General features: G+C 39.1%; 1 protein-coding gene across 1 annotated transcript; it reads left to right on the top strand.

Moving 5' to 3' along the window:
- The first annotated feature begins 1,352 nt into the window (after nt 1-1,352).
- jazf1b (JAZF zinc finger 1b) lies at nt 1,353-17,932 on the top strand. Its single transcript, XM_065261333.2, has 5 exons — nt 1,353-1,590; nt 8,776-8,848; nt 11,948-12,144; nt 13,291-13,460; nt 15,927-17,932. The coding sequence occupies exons 1-5, from the start codon at nt 1,476-1,478 to the stop codon at nt 16,101-16,103; spliced, it is 732 nt and encodes a 243-aa protein (XP_065117405.1). The 5' UTR covers nt 1,353-1,475; the 3' UTR covers nt 16,104-17,932.
- Nucleotides 17,933-19,172: the final 1,240 nt, after the last annotated feature.

The raw sequence follows: 19,172 nt of genomic DNA on the forward strand, positions 1-19,172 counted from the left end.
GCAACATTTTTTAAGTCTTCAACTTTCCAATTTTGGTGAGCTTGTGCAAATTGTAGCCTCCTATTTGTAGTGGAGATGAGTGGTACCCGGTGGGGTCTTCTGCTGTTGTAGCCCATCCGCCTCAAGGTTGTGCGTGTTGTGGCTTCATAAATGCTTTGCTGCATACCTCGGTTGTAACGAGTGGTTATTTCAGTCAAAGTTGCTCTTCTATCAGCTTGAATCAGTCGGCCCATTCTCCTCTGACCTCTAGCATCAACAAGGCAACAATTTTCGCACGCAGGACTACCGCATACTGGATGTTTTTCCCTTTTCACACCATTCTTTGTAAACCCTACAAATGGTTGTGTGTGAAAATCCCAGTAACTGAGCAGATTGTGAAATACTCAGACCGGCCCGTCTGGCACCAACAACCATGCCACGCTCAAAATCGCTTAAATCACCTTTCTTTCCCATTCTGACATTCAGTTTGGAGTTCAGGAGATTGTCTTGACCAGGACGTCACACACCCCTAAATGCATTGAAGCAACTGCCATGTGATTGGTTGATTAGATAATTGCATTAATTAGAAATTGAACAGGTGTTCCTAATAATCCTTTAGGTGAGTGTATAGCCGTTTCTCAATATGCGTTCTTGTCTGTACTTGTGTTCTTGTGGACTTGTGAAACGTCATCAGTCGCGGCCCAAGTACTGTTCCAATTCAAAGTTCGCATCAAGTGCAAGTTCACATAAAATCCCCGGATGTGTTCTTTATCCGCCCATTTTATCGAGGATGCATCGAAAGAGACTTGTGTGGACTTCTGACAGCGAAGTTTCCCAGAATGCATTTCGCGTCAGGAGTTCGTTCTTCCGAGTCTGAACTTGCAAGTTCGAACTACGAAGGACACAAGTCCGAGTTTGGCGTACTTGGTATTGAGAAACGGCTTATGTCCCAGATTACAAAGAGACCTGTCCCAGAAATTCAGGCAGATTTTTTTTTTTGCACAAAAAACTTGATAGGTGTGGCATGTATTCTGTGGGTATAATATCTACATTCTTTCTTCTGGTGTGGTTAGAAAACACCTTAAGGATTTCAGAAAGTCTAATGTTGATCTGTTGTTAGATAATTAGCTACAGTCAAAATGGCAAAAAAGCCCAGATTACCCGAATTCACCCTACATTTACACTGTACCTAATATTATAAACAGCGAAGGAACATCAATGGAATATTCAGATCTTCTGCCCAGGGTAAAACTGTAACTACTGTACAGTATGTTATTTCAACAGGTATGACGTATGTGCTGGTGGAGCCTCATTGCTCTATTGTTGTCTTTCTCTCTCTCTCTCTCTCTCTCTCTCTCTCTCTCTCTCTCTCTCTCCCCCTCTCTCTCTCGATCCAGCTGCTGCTGCTGTCTGCCTGCTGACGGTGAGAGCGCGCGTACGTGCGTGCAATCTGCTTTCCGCTCGCGGCGAGCAACAACTTCAATGTAGCGAAGACCATGACAGGCATCGCCGCCGCCTCCTTCTTCTCCAACATCTGTCAATTCGGGGGCTGCGGACTGCACTTCGAGTCGCTGGCCGAGCTCATCGTGCACATCGAAGATAACCACATCGGTAAGTGAGCTCGCGAATACGCAATCCGTGCAGCCGCAGCTCGCGCAATGGCCGGCGGCGCGCGTTCACACTCACTTCCTGCGTCGCTGTTGCTAGGTGTGGTGAAGCGATGAGAACGATCGCTGCCTTTTGCTCGATTTTGCGACGCTTTGACGACAGCACAATGTGCAAAGTGATTTGGTTTTTTTGGTTTTGCCTAACGTAGCAGGTTATGTGAACGTAAACGCACGCGCTGGTATCGCGGATGTTATTTTTTTGCGCGAGGCCCGTAGGCTGCTGCTGCGCTTGCGGAGGTGTGTGTACATATTAAGCGCACTTCATAAACACAATAAGCATGCTTCAACACTTAAAGAAGTTAAACAATGCGTGTTAACAAATGCATAATGCGTAATAAATAGCTAAATATAACGGATACCTGAAGGTGCGCATGTATTCCTACGTTATACGTTGATTATAACGTGTAAATGGCATGCACTGATATTATAAGCAACCTTATGCACACAAAAGTCAGAACAGTTACATTTCAGCATCAGGTGACAGTAAAAGTAGGTGCTTGTAGGTGTATTTTTATGCCATCATGGTTCTCTTGTTCCAAAGGCTATAATATCACTCTGATGTTTTCTCAGGTGCATGACACAGGTTTAACCCATAAACCCTGCCATTGTGTCCTCTAGAGTATTTTAAAGCAACTGTGGCATATCAGTTTCTCAATGCATGAGATGTTGGACAGATATGGCATTTTGTTAAGCTCTCATCTCCTGGACTGGGGTGTTTTTAAAGCAATAATTCACCTAAATATGAAAATGCTGGAATAATTTACTCACCCTCCTGTCTTCCAAGATGCACATGACTTCCTTTTTTTAGTTGAACACAAATATTTGGGTGTCTTGTGATGAAACACACATTTTAACTTACTTTGTTACCCTACTAAAAAATTCAGCTTAGACCAGCATAAGCTGGTAAACTGGTTTTAGCGGGTCTCCCAGCTTGGTTTTGTTTGTGTAGCAAGCTGGTTAAGCTGTGTTTTGGTCACTTTTTAACCTGGTCTAGCTGGACTTCCAAGACTGGAAGACCAGCTGACCCACCAGCTTTCCCAGGCTGGGAGAACCAGCTTGTAATGCAGTAGGATTTTGCAGTAGGGTTGTCATGGATACTAAAGAAAGAAAGTCATTCATCTGGAATGGGATGAGTAAATTGTTGATGAGAAACATTTGTATTTGGATAAACTATTCCTCTCAGTGCATGTTTGGACTGCAGAACAGGCCATAGGGTCGCCCTGGTGTCTACAGGGACATAAAAATGAGGGCCATACCGGTCAGAAATATCTGGAATATATTTTATTACCTCATTATAACAGCTTTGAAATGCTTTGCTGTGCTACTATTGTGGTTATCACTTATTATACGCATTATACAGTAGGTTATTAGCTTCATGGATATGTTTTTGCAAACGTTTTCTCATAGTGGCACATCAAAGGGGTATTAATACTGTACCTGTTTATCACGATCAAACTCCTCTCAGTAAGTCATGCTATCAGTTTCATAATGATGGCCTAGTCTGTAGTACTGATTGATATCTCCATCAAGTGGACTGAAGTGTCTGTTATTGTAATTTAATACCGTGGCTACCTGTCCAATCGGCTCTGCCAAGAGCCTGCATAGAGATTTGTAAGGAGAAACGCTGCTTCTACATACACCCCCCCCCCCAACCCTGCTGACTGACATTCCTGGTACGCTCAGCTGGTTTATGAGGGTTAGATCAGTGAGTAACTGTCTGGAGTTGCCGGTATAAATCTTCAGTCATCTGCTTTACACACTTCTGCAGTCGAACAGAGTTTTGCAGACAGTCCATATGCATAATTTTTCTAAGGATTGCATACTTCATAGTGACCTGTTATTTTATAAGTGAAAGTTATTTTTACTCTGATCTGATCTAGGCCTCCCTATAATCTGACTGCTTAAAGCACTGAATGCAGATGTTCAAAGTAGAGAATTAACATACAAGTATGTCAGATTGCATAGATTATACAGAAGATACAGTAAGGAAACATTTGCATACTTACCACTGAATAGGTACCGTTGATGAAAATGAATCTGATACGACTCATCTGACAGATATGCTGATAGTAAGCAGTGTTGCTTGACCAAGTGCAACAGACAGTAAAACTGCACAGTTCATATGTAAGGGTTAATGTATACACAGCAGGTTGTTATCGCAGAAATAAGTCCAGACAGTGTGATCAGGACACGACACGAAGCAGACTGAAGGGGCATATTTTGTGATAACAACATTTATTACAGAGCTATTTAATTTTTAAGTAAGGTAAGGAACACTAAATATTGATTTGAAATATTTTATTTGCTAATTTTTAACAAATGCAGACCTTTATTTTCGGTTTTAAGATAAGACAAGACGTGCAAAATGTAACAGACACTATTTGAGTTAATCATTTGTAAATATAAAGTCATATATGTTATTCAGGGTTTCCCGCAGAAAATGTGTTAGTTAAGGTGGTAGGGTTGTGCCGGTGGGCGGGCCGGGGGCGTGGCAATCAAAGGGGCGTACGCGTCATGATGAAAATATGTTTATTTAAAACACTCAAATTAAACTCAGTTTTGAAGAAACTAGGACAGAAAATGAACACATACTAGATTATTAATTAATGAAATGGTTATCAACAGGCAAGTTATCCTCCAGACAGTGACGGACCATGACTTTCTCTCATTTCGGCCATGTGGCGCGTGCCCGCTCGCGGTGTGAAGCGCGTCCACGCTATTCTCCGAGATGCACTTGACAGCCTTTTGTGCAACAAATTTTTTTTTTTGGACGACCTAGTTAAGGTGGTAGGGTATCCCAGCTTAGGTGGGCCGCCCGAACTGAAAAGTGCTGCGGGAAACCCTGTTATTAAAAGACATATTTATATTTATTTTTATTTTTGTGTAATATTAAACTATACCTGTTACCATGTTTGTTTTTATCTGGGAATAAAAAACCTGGAAATATTGCGTCTGGACCGGCCATTTAGAATCAAGTATTCCAATAAGCCGTTTAATAATTACTTCTAAACAACTAATTTTATTTTATAAACTAGGTTTAGTAAAGTTGAATTTGTGCATAGCAGATTTAATATCATGTTTGTATAGTCAATCCACTCATGTTGCGTAATTGGTAGATCATAGCATTTAGCAGCACAAAGGTCATGTGTTTAATTTTTAGGGAACACACATGTTGATAAAATGATAGTTGCTTTGGATAAAAGTATCTAAATGTATGCAGAATGAAAAGTATACATTTTTAAAAGCCTCTGTATATTGATAAGAGTTTTAGGACAGGCTTATTTTATTTTGATAAGACAAAATGTGGTCCTATAGTTGCCACAATGGCAACACACATTAGCCACAAAAAAATCACATGACTTATTTAAAAGCACACAGGGGACTTGCATACCTGAAAACTGATAACCTCCGTCCTGCCTTTGTTCGGTTTATTTTCATTGCAGGATTTATGTGCCGAGTTAAACTAACCACAGGACAATCAAGTTTACATACAAACTAAAGTGTCAACACACAAGCGTTGCCCGTTTGCCTCGAATTGGACGTGATGGAGTTTGATCAACTCCAGGCAGCTGACCCAAGCTGAGGTTGTTTTAATACTGATTACATGTTTCACATGTGTCCGGGGTGTTAGCTAAAACATAACGTGGCTAAAGTGCCAGTAATGAGGCAATTAGTGTCTCATGAACCCCTCCCTCACCCGCAGCCCTGTTCCTGGTGAGGTGTGAAATCTGGCGTGGGCCCACGTTGGCTTGGAGGAAACCTAATTACAAAGTGGGATGGTGGATTTTGGCCTCTCTTCCTCCTCATCTGTAGACCTGGTGCTATAAACGATCTGTGCTTTTATTAACAAGGCTCGGTTAAACAAAGCTTGCATTCTAGGGGGTGAGGTGGGATCATTGATAGGTGCTGTTGGGGTGTGTGACCAAAAGAGGGCGATGGCACACTATCATGGGAACAGGCTGGGCGGCGAAACCGATAAGCCTCATTGAATACGGCAAATGAGCTTGTGAAGTTTTAAGGTTGTAATATTTTATTTGAGAGTAAATTTTAGTTTATGGTTATGGCATTGTGCTTATTGAGGAGCGGAGTAAATAGAAAAAGAAGCAGGGGTGTGCCTTAATCTTCACTGTTTGGCTCATGTGAATAGTGTAAGGAAGTTAAAAAAAGATCCCATCGGGACTTTTGATGGAAGTGACAATTTATGCAATTCTTTTTCAACGTCCAGCTCTTAAAAATGCTTACATTTAAAACTTGCACACTATAGCCTCCAAGGGGTTCACATTATAAGTGTTAATACGACTTTGAAATGATTTAGAGTTGAATGGGTAACACTGCTCAGAAACATTTGGCTAGGTGTATTTAGCTAGCCTAAATCCTCCTGGTGATCAGAGACTGCCATAAAAAAGTCATTTTTGATGTTAAGTTCAAAAGTATCCGCGTAGGGCTATAATGAAAAGTGTCGTCCTTTGTGAGACCACTTGCTTTTAAAGGCTTTAGCTTCGGTGTGTTGGACAGACGTCTTCTGCTCTCAAGATGTCAGCTCTGCAGGGGTGATGTCCAGACCTCTGAACAATGTGCGTCTCTGAGCTTTACTGCGCACGCTGAGGCTGCAAAAAAAGAAAAACGAAAAAAAAAAAATTCTCAACGGAAATAATAAATTTGAGCAGCAGTGACTGCTGCCCCCAGAGCTGCACCTGGTGGACCTAATTACTTCAAACCAACACCCCCTGTTCACCCACCCGCCCTGTTGCGCTCCACCCAAACCCAGCACAGGCCAGCTAATGACAGGAAGAACTGATATTACCTGGATTAACGTGGCAGGGGGTCGCTGCTGATTTAGGACGTGTGTGTCTGTGTGTTTCGGAATCGGATGTATGCATGCATTGTGGTCTTTACAGGTATATGACCACCCAGTCATGCATTTTTGTAGACATAATGCAGAAAGATTCCCAGCAACTATTCATACATGAAATATGTCCAGAATGATGACGAGAAGCTAGTAGGTGGAGAGATAGGGGTAAAGAAAGGGTGCATGTGTTGGGAATGCACTGCTGACTAGATCACCAGCTGGCTTGAGGAATGCAGTCAATGCAAGACTTCACCTAACCTCATAATACAAACACACATGTACACACTGGACGGCCAAGAGCTGGGCTAAATGGTGTGTGAACTTCAGCTTTTTCAGCTTTGAAGACCATGACAAAGATTAAAATCAAACTTGATGCTCCTAATCCTTTCATTAGATTATGAAATTTAATTTAAACTCTACTTGAGTCCTGCGTCTGTCTTAGGATAGTGCAAAAGCGTGTCTGAGAGAGAAAGACCACCATGGTAGACCACCTGTTTGTGTACTTGAAGACCACCTCTCTTCTGTAATGGGGTCCTGGTAGGCAGCAGGACCCCAGTGAGGCCCCTCAGTGACTTTAGGCCCTAATGGAACCTGGGCAGGGCCCCGGGATACTTGCGTTTGATTTACGGACTGTGTGTATGGATTGATTCATGTGTGAGTGACTGTGCGCAGCTCTTCACTTTTGAGGCTTTTCCCATTCGTTGGTCATATGCAAGCACCCCCCCCCCATTTTTTTGGCACGGGAACAGCGCAATGCCTTAAGTGATTTGTGTGTGTGTGTTTGGTAGAAAGGTGTGGGGTCTTTCTCACAGTAGTTAAATCAATGCTAATGAAACACTTGAGCTGAGGCACAGACTGAGCTGAAAGGTTTAACCGCGCACCTACCTACCTACCTCCAAAAGAACACCAGCTTTCAAATGGTAAGCCAAATGCCAACCCTATAGTGGCCCAGTGCCCTATATATATATACATGTGAGCCATGTGGGTGTTGCTATGGTGACAACCCGGTTTGCAGGCCTACTTAATGAAGAGGTGGCAGAGCGATGCCACGCTGGCCGGAAACGCACTCGCATACATGTGTTTCAGAAACATGTTTCAGGTTAAACCGAAATGTGGGCAGAAATGTGTTTACTTAGCAAAGGCATTAAAAGAGGCATTGAGATGCGTCACAGGGGTGCACACACAGGGAAGGCTCATTAGATGTAACTGTGTTTTGGCAATGCTTGTGTTAACAGCGTTGAAGAATGCCCTAAGAGGCCGGCATCTGAAAACTATTACACTGGCAGAGTTTCTGGTATGCGGGCACAGCTGACCACAATAGGGATGTTTAGTTGCCGAGTGTTGCGTGCTTACATTGGATGTGTTTTTTTGTCCAGTTTGGGCTTGGATAGGACAGGAAGAAAGGATGTTATTGACCATATGCAATGTAACGGATTTGAAAAAGTGAAATAGGTAAATATTCATTATTTCGACACAAGATGGCAGCCTTGCCCACATGGTGAGTCAGTACTTACTGAGAAAATTAACCAAAGACATCCGGGAGCAGTTTTGACAGAACAGCCATGCACATATTTTCACTTTTGAAGTTTTGAACCCTTCAATGTGCACAACTAATGCCCGATACTATATTTTTGCATTAGGGCATTCGGGGGCCGGATGGAGGGTGATCTGGGTGGCCCTGGACTGGAGTGCACTAGACATCTGGGAGAAATGGTGTGGTGTGACACTAACCAAATGGCTTAAGTTTTACCGAACAGCTAACGTCCCAAACATAAAGTGCTGATTTATTTTTCCTTAAAGCTAAATGAAAAAACTGGATTAATGGAGGTAATTGCCATCTGCAAGCGATTGTGGACGAGTTGTGTGGCAGAATCTTGTATTGAGTTTGAAAGTCGATGACTTTAACAATAAAGTGAGTAATAGCTTCACTATGGCATCGGCACGTGATCTACAAAGCACTACAAAATGACTTTGTGGTGACACATATAGATGAACGACATTACTGCCACACAGATACATTATTGTCATTTGACATGTGCATTATTCTGAATGATTCAATTGTGCATGGGTTCGATTCTCAGGGAGCAAACATACTGATAAAATGTTTAACTTGATTGCAATGTAAGTCACTTTGGATAAAATCAACTGCCAGACGCAGAAATGTACGGTAATGAAATGTATAAACACCTGAAAGCCTCAAAATGTTCTTGGGTTGTTTTTGTGATGTGCTTGCGCTTGTTCTTATTCTTAATGACTTGGTTGCTTCCCTGCTTTGTTTAGACACAGATCCTCGCGTGTTGGAGAAACAGGAACTTCAGCAGCCCACATATGTCGCCCTTAGCTACATTAACAGGTACATGGCTATTTAGATTCTAAGTCTACCTCATTAAACCTTCATATTTTGTCTCAAACACATGCTTCTAATCTCCACATCATAAATAGTTTAGTCAAGCTCTTTAACATTCATTGACACAGCATTTCCAAGTAAGAGTTATAAACCATTATGTATGTATGTACATGTTTGTATGTATATGTGTGTGTGTGTGTATATATATATATATATATATATATATATATATATACATCTTCATATACATACATATGTACATATACATATATGCTTTTTATGTAAAGATCTAATAAGTTTTATAATAATGTTGAATAGTCTTAAATACAGTCGAAAAGTGTTTGATTTGATGTTGTTCATACCAGTTAATGTAATTTATTTTGCATTGATTGCATTAAGCTGTGTTGCAAACCTAAACAAAAAAAAATATTTTAGTTAAATTTGTAATGCCTTCTATACTTTCTAGCCGGTATTCTTGTGTGGTCAAGTCTCCTCTACTTCCTCTAAAGGTTCCCATCAGTTTACGAAGCTGTAATGAACTTCAAACCATCACCCAAGCCTTCTTATACCGTACACTCGCCATAATTTCACTCGACTTTGTTGAATGTGGTCTGGTAGCTATATTACATACAGAAGGCAGCATTAAACAGCTTTAATAGGCTGAATAGTAGTGGAAATTCTTAGATAATGAAGAGGAGACCCTTTTGTGTCCATGTCTTGCTCTGTCTGCTTTATGTGGCTTTTCTGAGCAGCTTTAATAAGTCTGTGCAAACTTTTATGTTTTATTACATACATTTACAGACCGTTTTATATTGCAATGAAATAACTTGGACTTAAGGAGGTGTTTTGTCATGGTATAGGCCACACTGCACTGGCTGTACCAAAACACACCTTATACTACAAGCTTTTTTACCTCACTGGCTGTCAATTTTCTAGGCTGACAACACTTAATTTATATTGCAGGAAATGGTAATAGTTTTTGAGTACTTGGAAGTGGCAGCAATAATAAATCATAAAATACAATAATGTTTCCAACCACAAAACATTTAAACATAATTTCTGTGCATTTTTTATTTATTTCTGATTTTGTGAAATAAAAATTTTCTCTAAATGTTTGTGATTGGTCATTGGTCCCATATTAGGCGGGACTTTGGAGTTGAACAGTGTTCACAGTGGGGTATGTAACATCACTCACCACTTCAGCTGGAGAGGATTATAGGGTGGACGAACAGGGAAAGATAACCAAACAGAGTTCAGCTTACAGTAACTTATGAAAACATGTTAACAGTGACAAAAGTTATTCTTTTGATGCATCAACCAACATTTATAAATAGTTAAAATGAGCAAACGGCACATTCGTATACAGTACTAAATAAATGAGAAGAAAGCAAAACAATGCCGTTAATAATTATTATGAAATAGTTTTTTATTTTGCATAGTCAAATTTGTAATATATGGTCTCATGTATTGGTTAAAGCATGAGGCTTTAATTAGACCTGATGAATTGAGTCAGGCAATAAATGTGCAAATGTGCTTCATTTTGTTGCCACACGTTTTTTTCAGTAGCAGCCATGTTTTCCTGGAGCGTCTGGTTTCATTGCATTACTTTAAAATGTTGATAGTTTCCAGTTGGTTACGGCAGACAGATCCATACGGTCTCCCAATTGAACGGAGGAAAATCACTTTTGGAAAAACACAGTGGGAGTTTGTGAAAACTGTTCGAATTATAGAAAATCTAGAACAATGTTGAAATCTGTAATATAAAATTATATAAAAGTCATTTTTAAAGTTGTAATAAATATGCACGGTTCTAAAATATTTAACTGTTAGAAATTGTTTAAAAGTATTTTAAAATGTACTTTATTTGATCACAAACTGGTTTATCGGTCAAGAGGTGTGTGAATCCTGCAGCATGCATCCTGTCTCTTATAGACTTAAAGTATTTGGGCAATTCCATGCAAATGTTAACATTGTTATGAAAAGCAAAGTTTTTAACCATCCTAAAATCTGATTTACATCAGATGTAAATAATTGGCGTTTAAATACACATGCAAAATCTCTGTTAAAGTTTTAAAAGGTACCAGAATGAAAAACTGTATTTAGATGAATAATACGAGTTCTGTAATGACATATTGTGAGCCTCAAAAACAGACCAATCTCAGCATAACACTAACTATGATGTCGAGACAACAATAAATTACACATCAAATTAATTACAAAATCGTTACAATGCTAAAAACAAAGTTGCGATTTCTGAGTTAGCGCTATATGCTAGTTAATGCTATATGCCAGCGTTTAGGCTGAAGTTCTACCATTGATTTTACAGTTCTGTTTTGCAGGTCCATACTAAAAAAACACAAACTTAGCACTCAGAAACATCTATTAACAATCTCCAAACAATTGATTATTCCTCAAAATCTGTATCTTTATCTGATACAGGCTCAAACATAAGGTCTGTTTACACACACACAAAGCTACTGAAGGAGCTGCTCTGAGAAACAGCCAATCAGAGCAGAGCTCAACATTATTATTCATGATCCTTTCAAATAAGCAATAATAGACCATTTTATTCTGAGGGGAAATCCTAGGATTGTAAATGTACATGTAAAACCGTCTCTGGATAATTGTTGCACTTAATAAAGATTATTTTAATGCATTCTTGGGTACCTTTAAAGCTTTTTTCTCATAGTAAGTGCAGCTTTCAGAATTGTCACATCCATAACCGAGAAATATCACATCCATACCACTGTTTCTTACTCAAAAGTGTGCATACAAAATTTTATTAAAATAAATATTAAATATTCTTTGAAGAGATGTCTCTTCTCCATTTGTTGGGTATTATTGCTTCTGGTTTGCATTTTAATTCACAGAATTCTATAAAGTATGTCCCATCTATAATGCATCTATATCACTCATCCAAAACAGAAAACATGATTAGAGACTGATTAAAGTGATTTATAGATAATTGCAAATGTCACATCCACAACGCTGAAATTGCCTATTTATTTGCTTATATAGCTACCCAGCAAGTGCAATATCTGTGTTTTTTGTTTGCCGTTATTTGTAAGTTGGCTCAGATCAATGAAGTTCTTTCTCTGTCTTTAGGTTCGTGACAGATGCTGCACGCCGGGATCATGAATCTCTAAAGAAGAAGGTTCAGCCAAAGCTGTCACTCTCATTGATGGGCAGCCTTTCACGCAACAGCGTGGCCACGCCCCCTCGCCACAATAGCGGGAATCTCACTCCGCCCGTCACCCCGCCCATCACGCCCTCGTCCTCATTCAGGAGCAGCACCCCTACAGGTAAACTCATTAAACACTTCCTAGTTCCCTTTGATGGATATTAATAAGAATTCTGGCACAAGCAAGTTAATACAGATGACTCATTATACATGAAACGAAGGTATCAACAACATTCCTGTATATAATAATGAGCAACATTTTTGTTCCTTGTGCCAACAAAGCCATGGTTTGATTCATGGGAAATACACATGCTGATAAAAATATAAAGTGTCTGCCAATTGCATAAATTTACAATATCTGATGTGTTTATCACACATCTCCATTGGAGCTGTTAAAATACAGTGTCATAATAAAGCAAACGCTTGCAAGAGACCATAAAGCACTTGCGGAAGGAAATTCGGTGAGTATTAGTACACTACAATGATTTTTACAAGGAGACCTAGAAATGGCTGACAGCCAGGCATTGTACTGTACATACTGCTGAAGTAGTGAGCGGATTGAGACACACCCTTCCATGTGCCTGTACAGGTACATATATACACAGACATCACCTTCCCTGTAACAGCTTTTATTTGCATTGTTTGTTTCATTTAACCGCCCATACTTGTTTTTTGTTGCGTTGTAATAGACTAACAGATTTGTTTTGTTCTTCTGCTATTTCCCAAGGTCTTCTCAGGAGCAACATGTGCTCAGTTTCCCACAATGAAATGTTTTAGGCATTTAATTTGTGTGGGTTTGGACATAAACTTGAATAGTATCATACTATTACTATGCATTAACTCTTAGACCTTAATGTGCCTTCCAGATAGTTTCTCATAAAATGTAAACACTTTGCTTACTGGGCAAAGTGCTCTAATAGGGAAAGACAACTATACTGTTGTGCATACGCCAAAAAAAAGTTTGTATTTTTTGCTGGTGGATGTTGGTAAAGATCCCATAAGTTTTAAGTTAAAACTCGGCAATGTGCCCAAGTGCCCCTAAGCAATGAACTTATCTTCAACTTTCCCAATGGAGACTTGTTCCTGTAGTACATTTATGCATTTATTAGATGTGTTCATCCAAATTGAATTACGGTGCATTCAAGCTATACATTTAATCATCATGTGTATTCCCTAGAGGTTTAATCCGCAATTCCTTACCAACTGATTTACATGAACATTTACTGCTTGATCAGTAACTAAATGATTTCTTACTACTTGCTCTCAGGTAGCGAGTATGATGAAGAAGAAGCAGAATATGAAGAGTCAGACAGCGACGAGTCGTGGACCACCGAAAGTGCCATTAGTTCAGAATCCATCCTCAGCTCCATGTGCATGAACGGAGGCGATGAGAAACCGTTTGCGTGCCCTGTGCCCGGATGCAAAAAGAGATACAAGGTAAAAAAAAAGGCTTAATGTATGAAAACGGCACTGTTCATTTTATATCTGAGGATGATCCTTAAAGGAAAACACAACCGTTTTTCAATATTTTACTATGTTCTTACCTCAACTTAGAGAAAAAATACATCCCTATCTTTATTCAGTGCGTGCACTTAATCTTTGTACAGCGCGTCGTGAATGTGTTAGCAATTAGCCTAGCCCCACTCATTCCTTTGGATCAAAACAAGGATGAATGTAAAAGCAACCAAACACTTCCATGTTTTCTCTATTTAAAGACAGTTACATGAGTAGTTATACGAGTAAGCATGGTGGCACAAAATAAAACGTGGTGATTTTTTTAAGCTGATAAAAAATGAGAACTATATTGAATGGCGGAAGAGCACTTAGTTTACAGCACTTCGACGTTAGCGCGCAATAACATCATCACTCCTGACTTCTCCACCTCTCGCTCAAACTTCCATCGACATTATTGCGCACAAGGTCGAAGTGCTACAAACTAAGTGCTCTTCCAACGTACAATATAGTTCTCATTTTTTATCTGCCTAAAACAATCGACAAGTTTTATTTAGTGCAACCATACTCGTGTAACTCATGTAACAGTCTTTAAATAGGGAAACCATGGAATCATCCCTGTTTGGATCCTAAGGAATTAATGGGGCTAGGCTAAATGCTAAAACATTTCACAACGCAATGTACAAAGATTAAGTGCACAAGATAGGGATGTATTAATTTGTCTAAGCTGAGGTAAGAACATAGTAAAATATTGAAAAACGGTGGTGTTCTCCTTTAAGACTATTATAGCATAGAAGGTTGCTATATGTGATATTGACATCTACATGCCATTAAAAATATAGCGTAGAACATTGACATCTTCTGTTCAGCAAATCATCCAAATCTTTACGTGACGTTATTTTAGATTTTGTTAAAGGTGCTGTAGAATATAAAACTGTATTTACCTATGCATAGATGAATAATAAGAGCTCTGTACATGGTAATGAGATAAAGTGAGCCTCAAACACTATTGTTTTCTCCTTTTAATGTAAACTTTGTGCATGCAAAATACAGCTGGAAAGCAGCCCAAACTCAACATGACACCGACCGTGACGTTACAGTCGAGATGTACACCCCCAACATTATTTACACATTAAATTAATTACAATGTTGTTAGAATGCTAAAAACAAAGTTGTGACTTCTGAGTTAGCGTTATATGCTATTTAACGCTATATGCTAACGTTTAGGCTGAAGTTCTACTATTGATGTTACAGTTACGTTTTGCAGGTCCATACTGAAAAAACCGCCACAAACTTACCACTCAGAAACATCCATTAAAAATCTCCAAACAATTGATTAAAATCTGTATCTTCATCTGATACAGGCTCAAACATAAGGTTTGTTTACATACACACAGAGCTACTGAAGGAGCTGCTCTGAGAAACAGCCAATTAGAGCAGAGCTCAACATTATTATTCATGATTCTTTCAAATAAGGTAATAATAGACCATTTCATTCTGATGGCAAATCCTAGGGTTGTACATGGACATGTAAAACAGTCTCTGGATAATTTTTGCACAATTTTAAAGTCACATATACTTCTATGTAAATATCAGAGAACAATTGAACTGGCACCTTTAAGGTTATCTCTAATTAAAAAGCATCTGTATGCATCAACAACAACAATCTACAGCTATTCATACACGATGATATAGTGAATGGAGCAGGCTGTTAGTGTAGAGCTCAGAGCCTGGCATACATTGTACAGGCGAATATGCGGTCCACTAGAAGGCCTGCGAGTTTTATGGGATTTTCCACTGCCATCTGGTTCTGGCGGCTGAGATGAATGATGTGCAGCATGTAAGCGCTGTATTCAATAAGAAGAGGAAATGGATGATGACAGCCAGGAGGGTGTCTTTCCATGTTACTTCATGCTGTTAGATGTGGGTCCTTTTCGGGTTTATTTGGGCTCAGACAGTGCCTGGCCTTAACCGCTGTCAGAAAACTGTGTGTTTTATATGTCACAGATTATTAAAATGCATCGTCATTGTCAAAACAACATTGTGCTTACCAAGAAAAAGTGCTTTATGAGGTTAAAGTGTTAGTGATATTAAAACAAATGCAGAATAATGAACTAGTGTATGTTGTTATTATTATTATTATTATTGATGGTTTATTGTTAATCTTTTATTGTTGTTATTAATAATAAAATACTTTTTTAATACAATTTGCTATGTTTACAGTTCCAGTCTTCCAGTAGGGCATTAATAATACAAAACAAATTGTGTTATATTAAAATGCCATCATGATATTTCTTAAAGCAAAGATTAGAAAATGGTCAATTATGATTCAGTGAGTCACATGATCAATCAAGAATCATTTAAGGAATTGAAAAGCAATTGTACTGTTAACCTAAACATATGCTTTGAAATCTGAATATAATCTGTACTTGAATTTCTTTTGTGTTTCAGAATGTGAATGGTATTAAGTACCACGCCAAGAACGGCCATCGCACTCAGATTCGCGTTCGCAAGCCCTTCAAGTGCCGGTGTGGTAAAAGCTACAAAAGCTCTCAGGGGCTCAGACACCACACCATCAACTTTCATCCCCCCGTCTCTGCCGACATCATCCGTAAGATGCAGCAGTAGAGTGCCAACCAACCCATCAGCATGCACAAACACATGTAAAATACATAATACTGTACATCCACGCACATCCCAATACACCTCCATTTCCGTTCGCACCAGCAGCTAACTCCGATCAGTCTTTTGTCCTCTCACATCCAAAAAATGTCTAAAGGACATTTGTCTCCCTAACGTATGTTACTCTTTTAAGAGTAAAAACATTTGAGCTTTTCATTCTACTCCTCATGAAGAGGAGAAGTTCATATTTTTATACTCCTCTTCCTCAGTGAATACCCCCTGTCATTCCCTACCTCCATGAAGAGCATTTGGCTCAGCTTTCCATACTCAAAACACTACATTTTGTATTGCATGCTTTAATTTTTTATTTCCTCTGCTTATTTGTATTGTATCAAGAGTTCACAGTTTTGTATTTTTGCACATTCGCTATCATTTTTTCTTCTCATCTTTTTTTATGTGTAAGGTGCTTATTGTTAAAGAGAATCTTGTGTTGTTTTGTTGAGAAAAAAAAGTTGCCCTGGAGGAGACTTTACAAATGAAACCAGCTGAATGAAGTAGCTCGAATCCTTCTCCTGTAAACTTAAAACAGGAACGGCTTGAATGTTTGTAATAAAACAATATATCTACCGTGTATAAGCAACATTCCTAGCTATATATTGTGTATGTAAACTTTCATAGGCAGAAATTCTATACTTTATTTTCAGACAGCAAACGAGTCCAGGCCGGATCCGCGCCGGAGTCAGCAGCTCCCATACGGATCCGGCCCGGAGTCGTCTGCTGTCTGGGTTCTTACAGTTTATTTTGTGTAATACCATCTGAATTTAAGGACTGACAATATTGATTTAATGAGGATGTGCAGTATTTTTAATAGTGCTGTGTCCATTTTGATGAATTTTGAGTTAAAGCACCAAGTGACTCTCAGGTGACAAATCGCCAGCTTTTCAGAGTCATAATCTGGCCCTGATTTTAAGAAGAGTAAGCTGTTACACACTTCTCGGATCCATTGTGACCGGTGAACTTAAAAAACCTAAAGCACTTTGTGACCAGTTGCCAACCTGTGTAAGAAATAATGTATTGCCAACATGTCTGATGTCGCAGTCTATTCTGTGAATCAGATATAACATTTCACATTTTAGTTTCATTTTTATTCTCTAGTCAAGGGAATTCATTTTTGTTTGCTATACCTTTATTGGTTTGTTAGTGAGATTATTTTGATTGGATTGCGGTAGACCACAGCATTCCAGTACATTATACTTGTAGCCAAGTGTCAGTCAAATGTCTGATTCATGCATTGTTCTGTTTCACGTGATCTTAATATGCACCCCTAACATTGATAAGCTGTAAATTGAGGAAAACCTGTGCCAAGTTGCCCTGTTCACTAGAGCTACAGTATGTAAGTCCAAACCACCCATAACATATTTAAAGGAATAGTCTACTCATTTTCAATATTAAAATATGTTATTACCTTAACTAAGAACTGTTGAATCATCCCTCTATCATCTGTGTGTGTGCACGTAAGCGCTGGAGCGCGCTGCGACGCTACGATAGCATTTAGCTTAGCCCCATTCATTCAATGGTACCATTTAGAGATAAAGTTAGAAGTGACCAAACACATCAACGTTTTTCCTATTTAAGACGAGTAGTTATACGAGCAAGTTTGGTGGTACAAAATAAAACATAGCGCTTTTCTAAGCGGATTTAAAAGAGGAACTATATTTTATGGCGTAATAGCACTTTTGGGAGTACTTCGACTTGGCGCAGTAACACCCTCCCTCTCCCATTATGAGAGTGAGAAGGGGAGCGGACTTTTCAGGCGAGTCGAAGTACTCCCAAAAGCGCTATTACGCCATAAAATATAGTTACTCTTTTAAATCCGCTTAGAAAAGCGCTACGTTTTATTTTCTACCACCAAACTTGCTCGTATAACTACTCGTCTTAAATAGGAAAAACGTTGATGTGTTTGGTCACTTCTAACTTTATCTCTAAATGGCAGCATTGAATGAATGGGGCTAAGCTAAATGCTATCGTAGCGTCGCAGCGCGCTCCAGCGCTTACGTGCACACACACAGATGATAGAGGGATGTATCAACTCTTCATAAGGTAATAACATATTTTAATATTGAAAATGAGTAGACTATTCCTTTAAGCATTGAAAAATGTACATTTGCACCAGAATGGTACTTAGGGGGTGAAATAAATGAGAGTCACTAGACCCTCCAAAACCACAGGCAGATCAGGGCCCACTCATGACATCACTCCATGGACGTTTCTGTTGTTATGCAGTATCAGTTTAGATAAACATCATGACAGTATTACACTGCCAATACAGAGGGAAGTATTTGATATATTGTGTACTTAATGTATTGTTAACGTCTATATGTAAGTGCTTTAAATTATATTTTCCTAAGTTTCCGGACAATAATGTTCCTACATATTATGAAGTCAAACACCAGAGGTTGTTTTTGAACTGGTGACATTTTCTGCAACAAAATTCAAAAAAGAAAAAAAAGCTGCTTTGTAAATGTAAACCTGGTTACATTTTAAACATTAAAATTGCCTCTGATATGTTTTAAAATATTGTGGGTGTCATGTTTATTCATTGTTTTGTGTATATTAGTATTATTATTAATATTTATACTACAGTCCGTTGAATGCTTAAATCTGATTGACTGATGAACGTTCTGAGGTGTGCAATTATTTTCTGGGAAACAGACGGCGAACGTAGTTCCAAGCAGCTCTCTTGACCGCACTACAGTTCCATATCACTCCGCATAGTTAACTGTAATAACGGTCACACCCATCAGAGGCGCACAGAGGTAGCCTCGCTCACACAATCTCTCTCTCGCTGTCTTTCTAATAACTTCATTAATAACTGCATAAGAATGCTATCAGCAGCGCAAGCCTCTGTTGCCAGCTTTAAAATGACGTTTGGAACAAGCAAAAGAGCCGTTGGGTGAGATGCGGAAGAAATACACTCACCTAAAGGATTATTAGGAACACCATACTAATAATGTGTATGTTCCCCCATTCGCCTCCACAACTGCCTTAATTCTACGTGGCATTGATTCAAAAAGG

Source organism: Paramisgurnus dabryanus, chromosome 13 (genome assembly GCF_030506205.2).
Source record: "Paramisgurnus dabryanus chromosome 13, PD_genome_1.1, whole genome shotgun sequence".
NCBI lineage: Eukaryota > Metazoa > Chordata > Actinopteri > Cypriniformes > Cobitidae > Paramisgurnus > Paramisgurnus dabryanus.

What these genes read in the sequence shown, in the direction of transcription:
- jazf1b (XM_065261333.2), top strand. Translation starts at nt 1,476, where the DNA reads ATGACAGGCATCGCCGCCGCCTCCTTCTTCTCCAACATCTGTCAATTC. An exon ending in GCCCTTAGCTACATTAACAG is followed by an intron (nt 8,849 to 11,947) that starts GTACATGGCTAT and finishes CTCTGTCTTTAG; the next exon opens with GTTCGTGACAGATGCTGCAC. An exon ending in GATGCAAAAAGAGATACAAG is followed by an intron (nt 13,461 to 15,926) that starts GTAAAAAAAAAG and finishes TTTGTGTTTCAG; the next exon opens with AATGTGAATGGTATTAAGTA.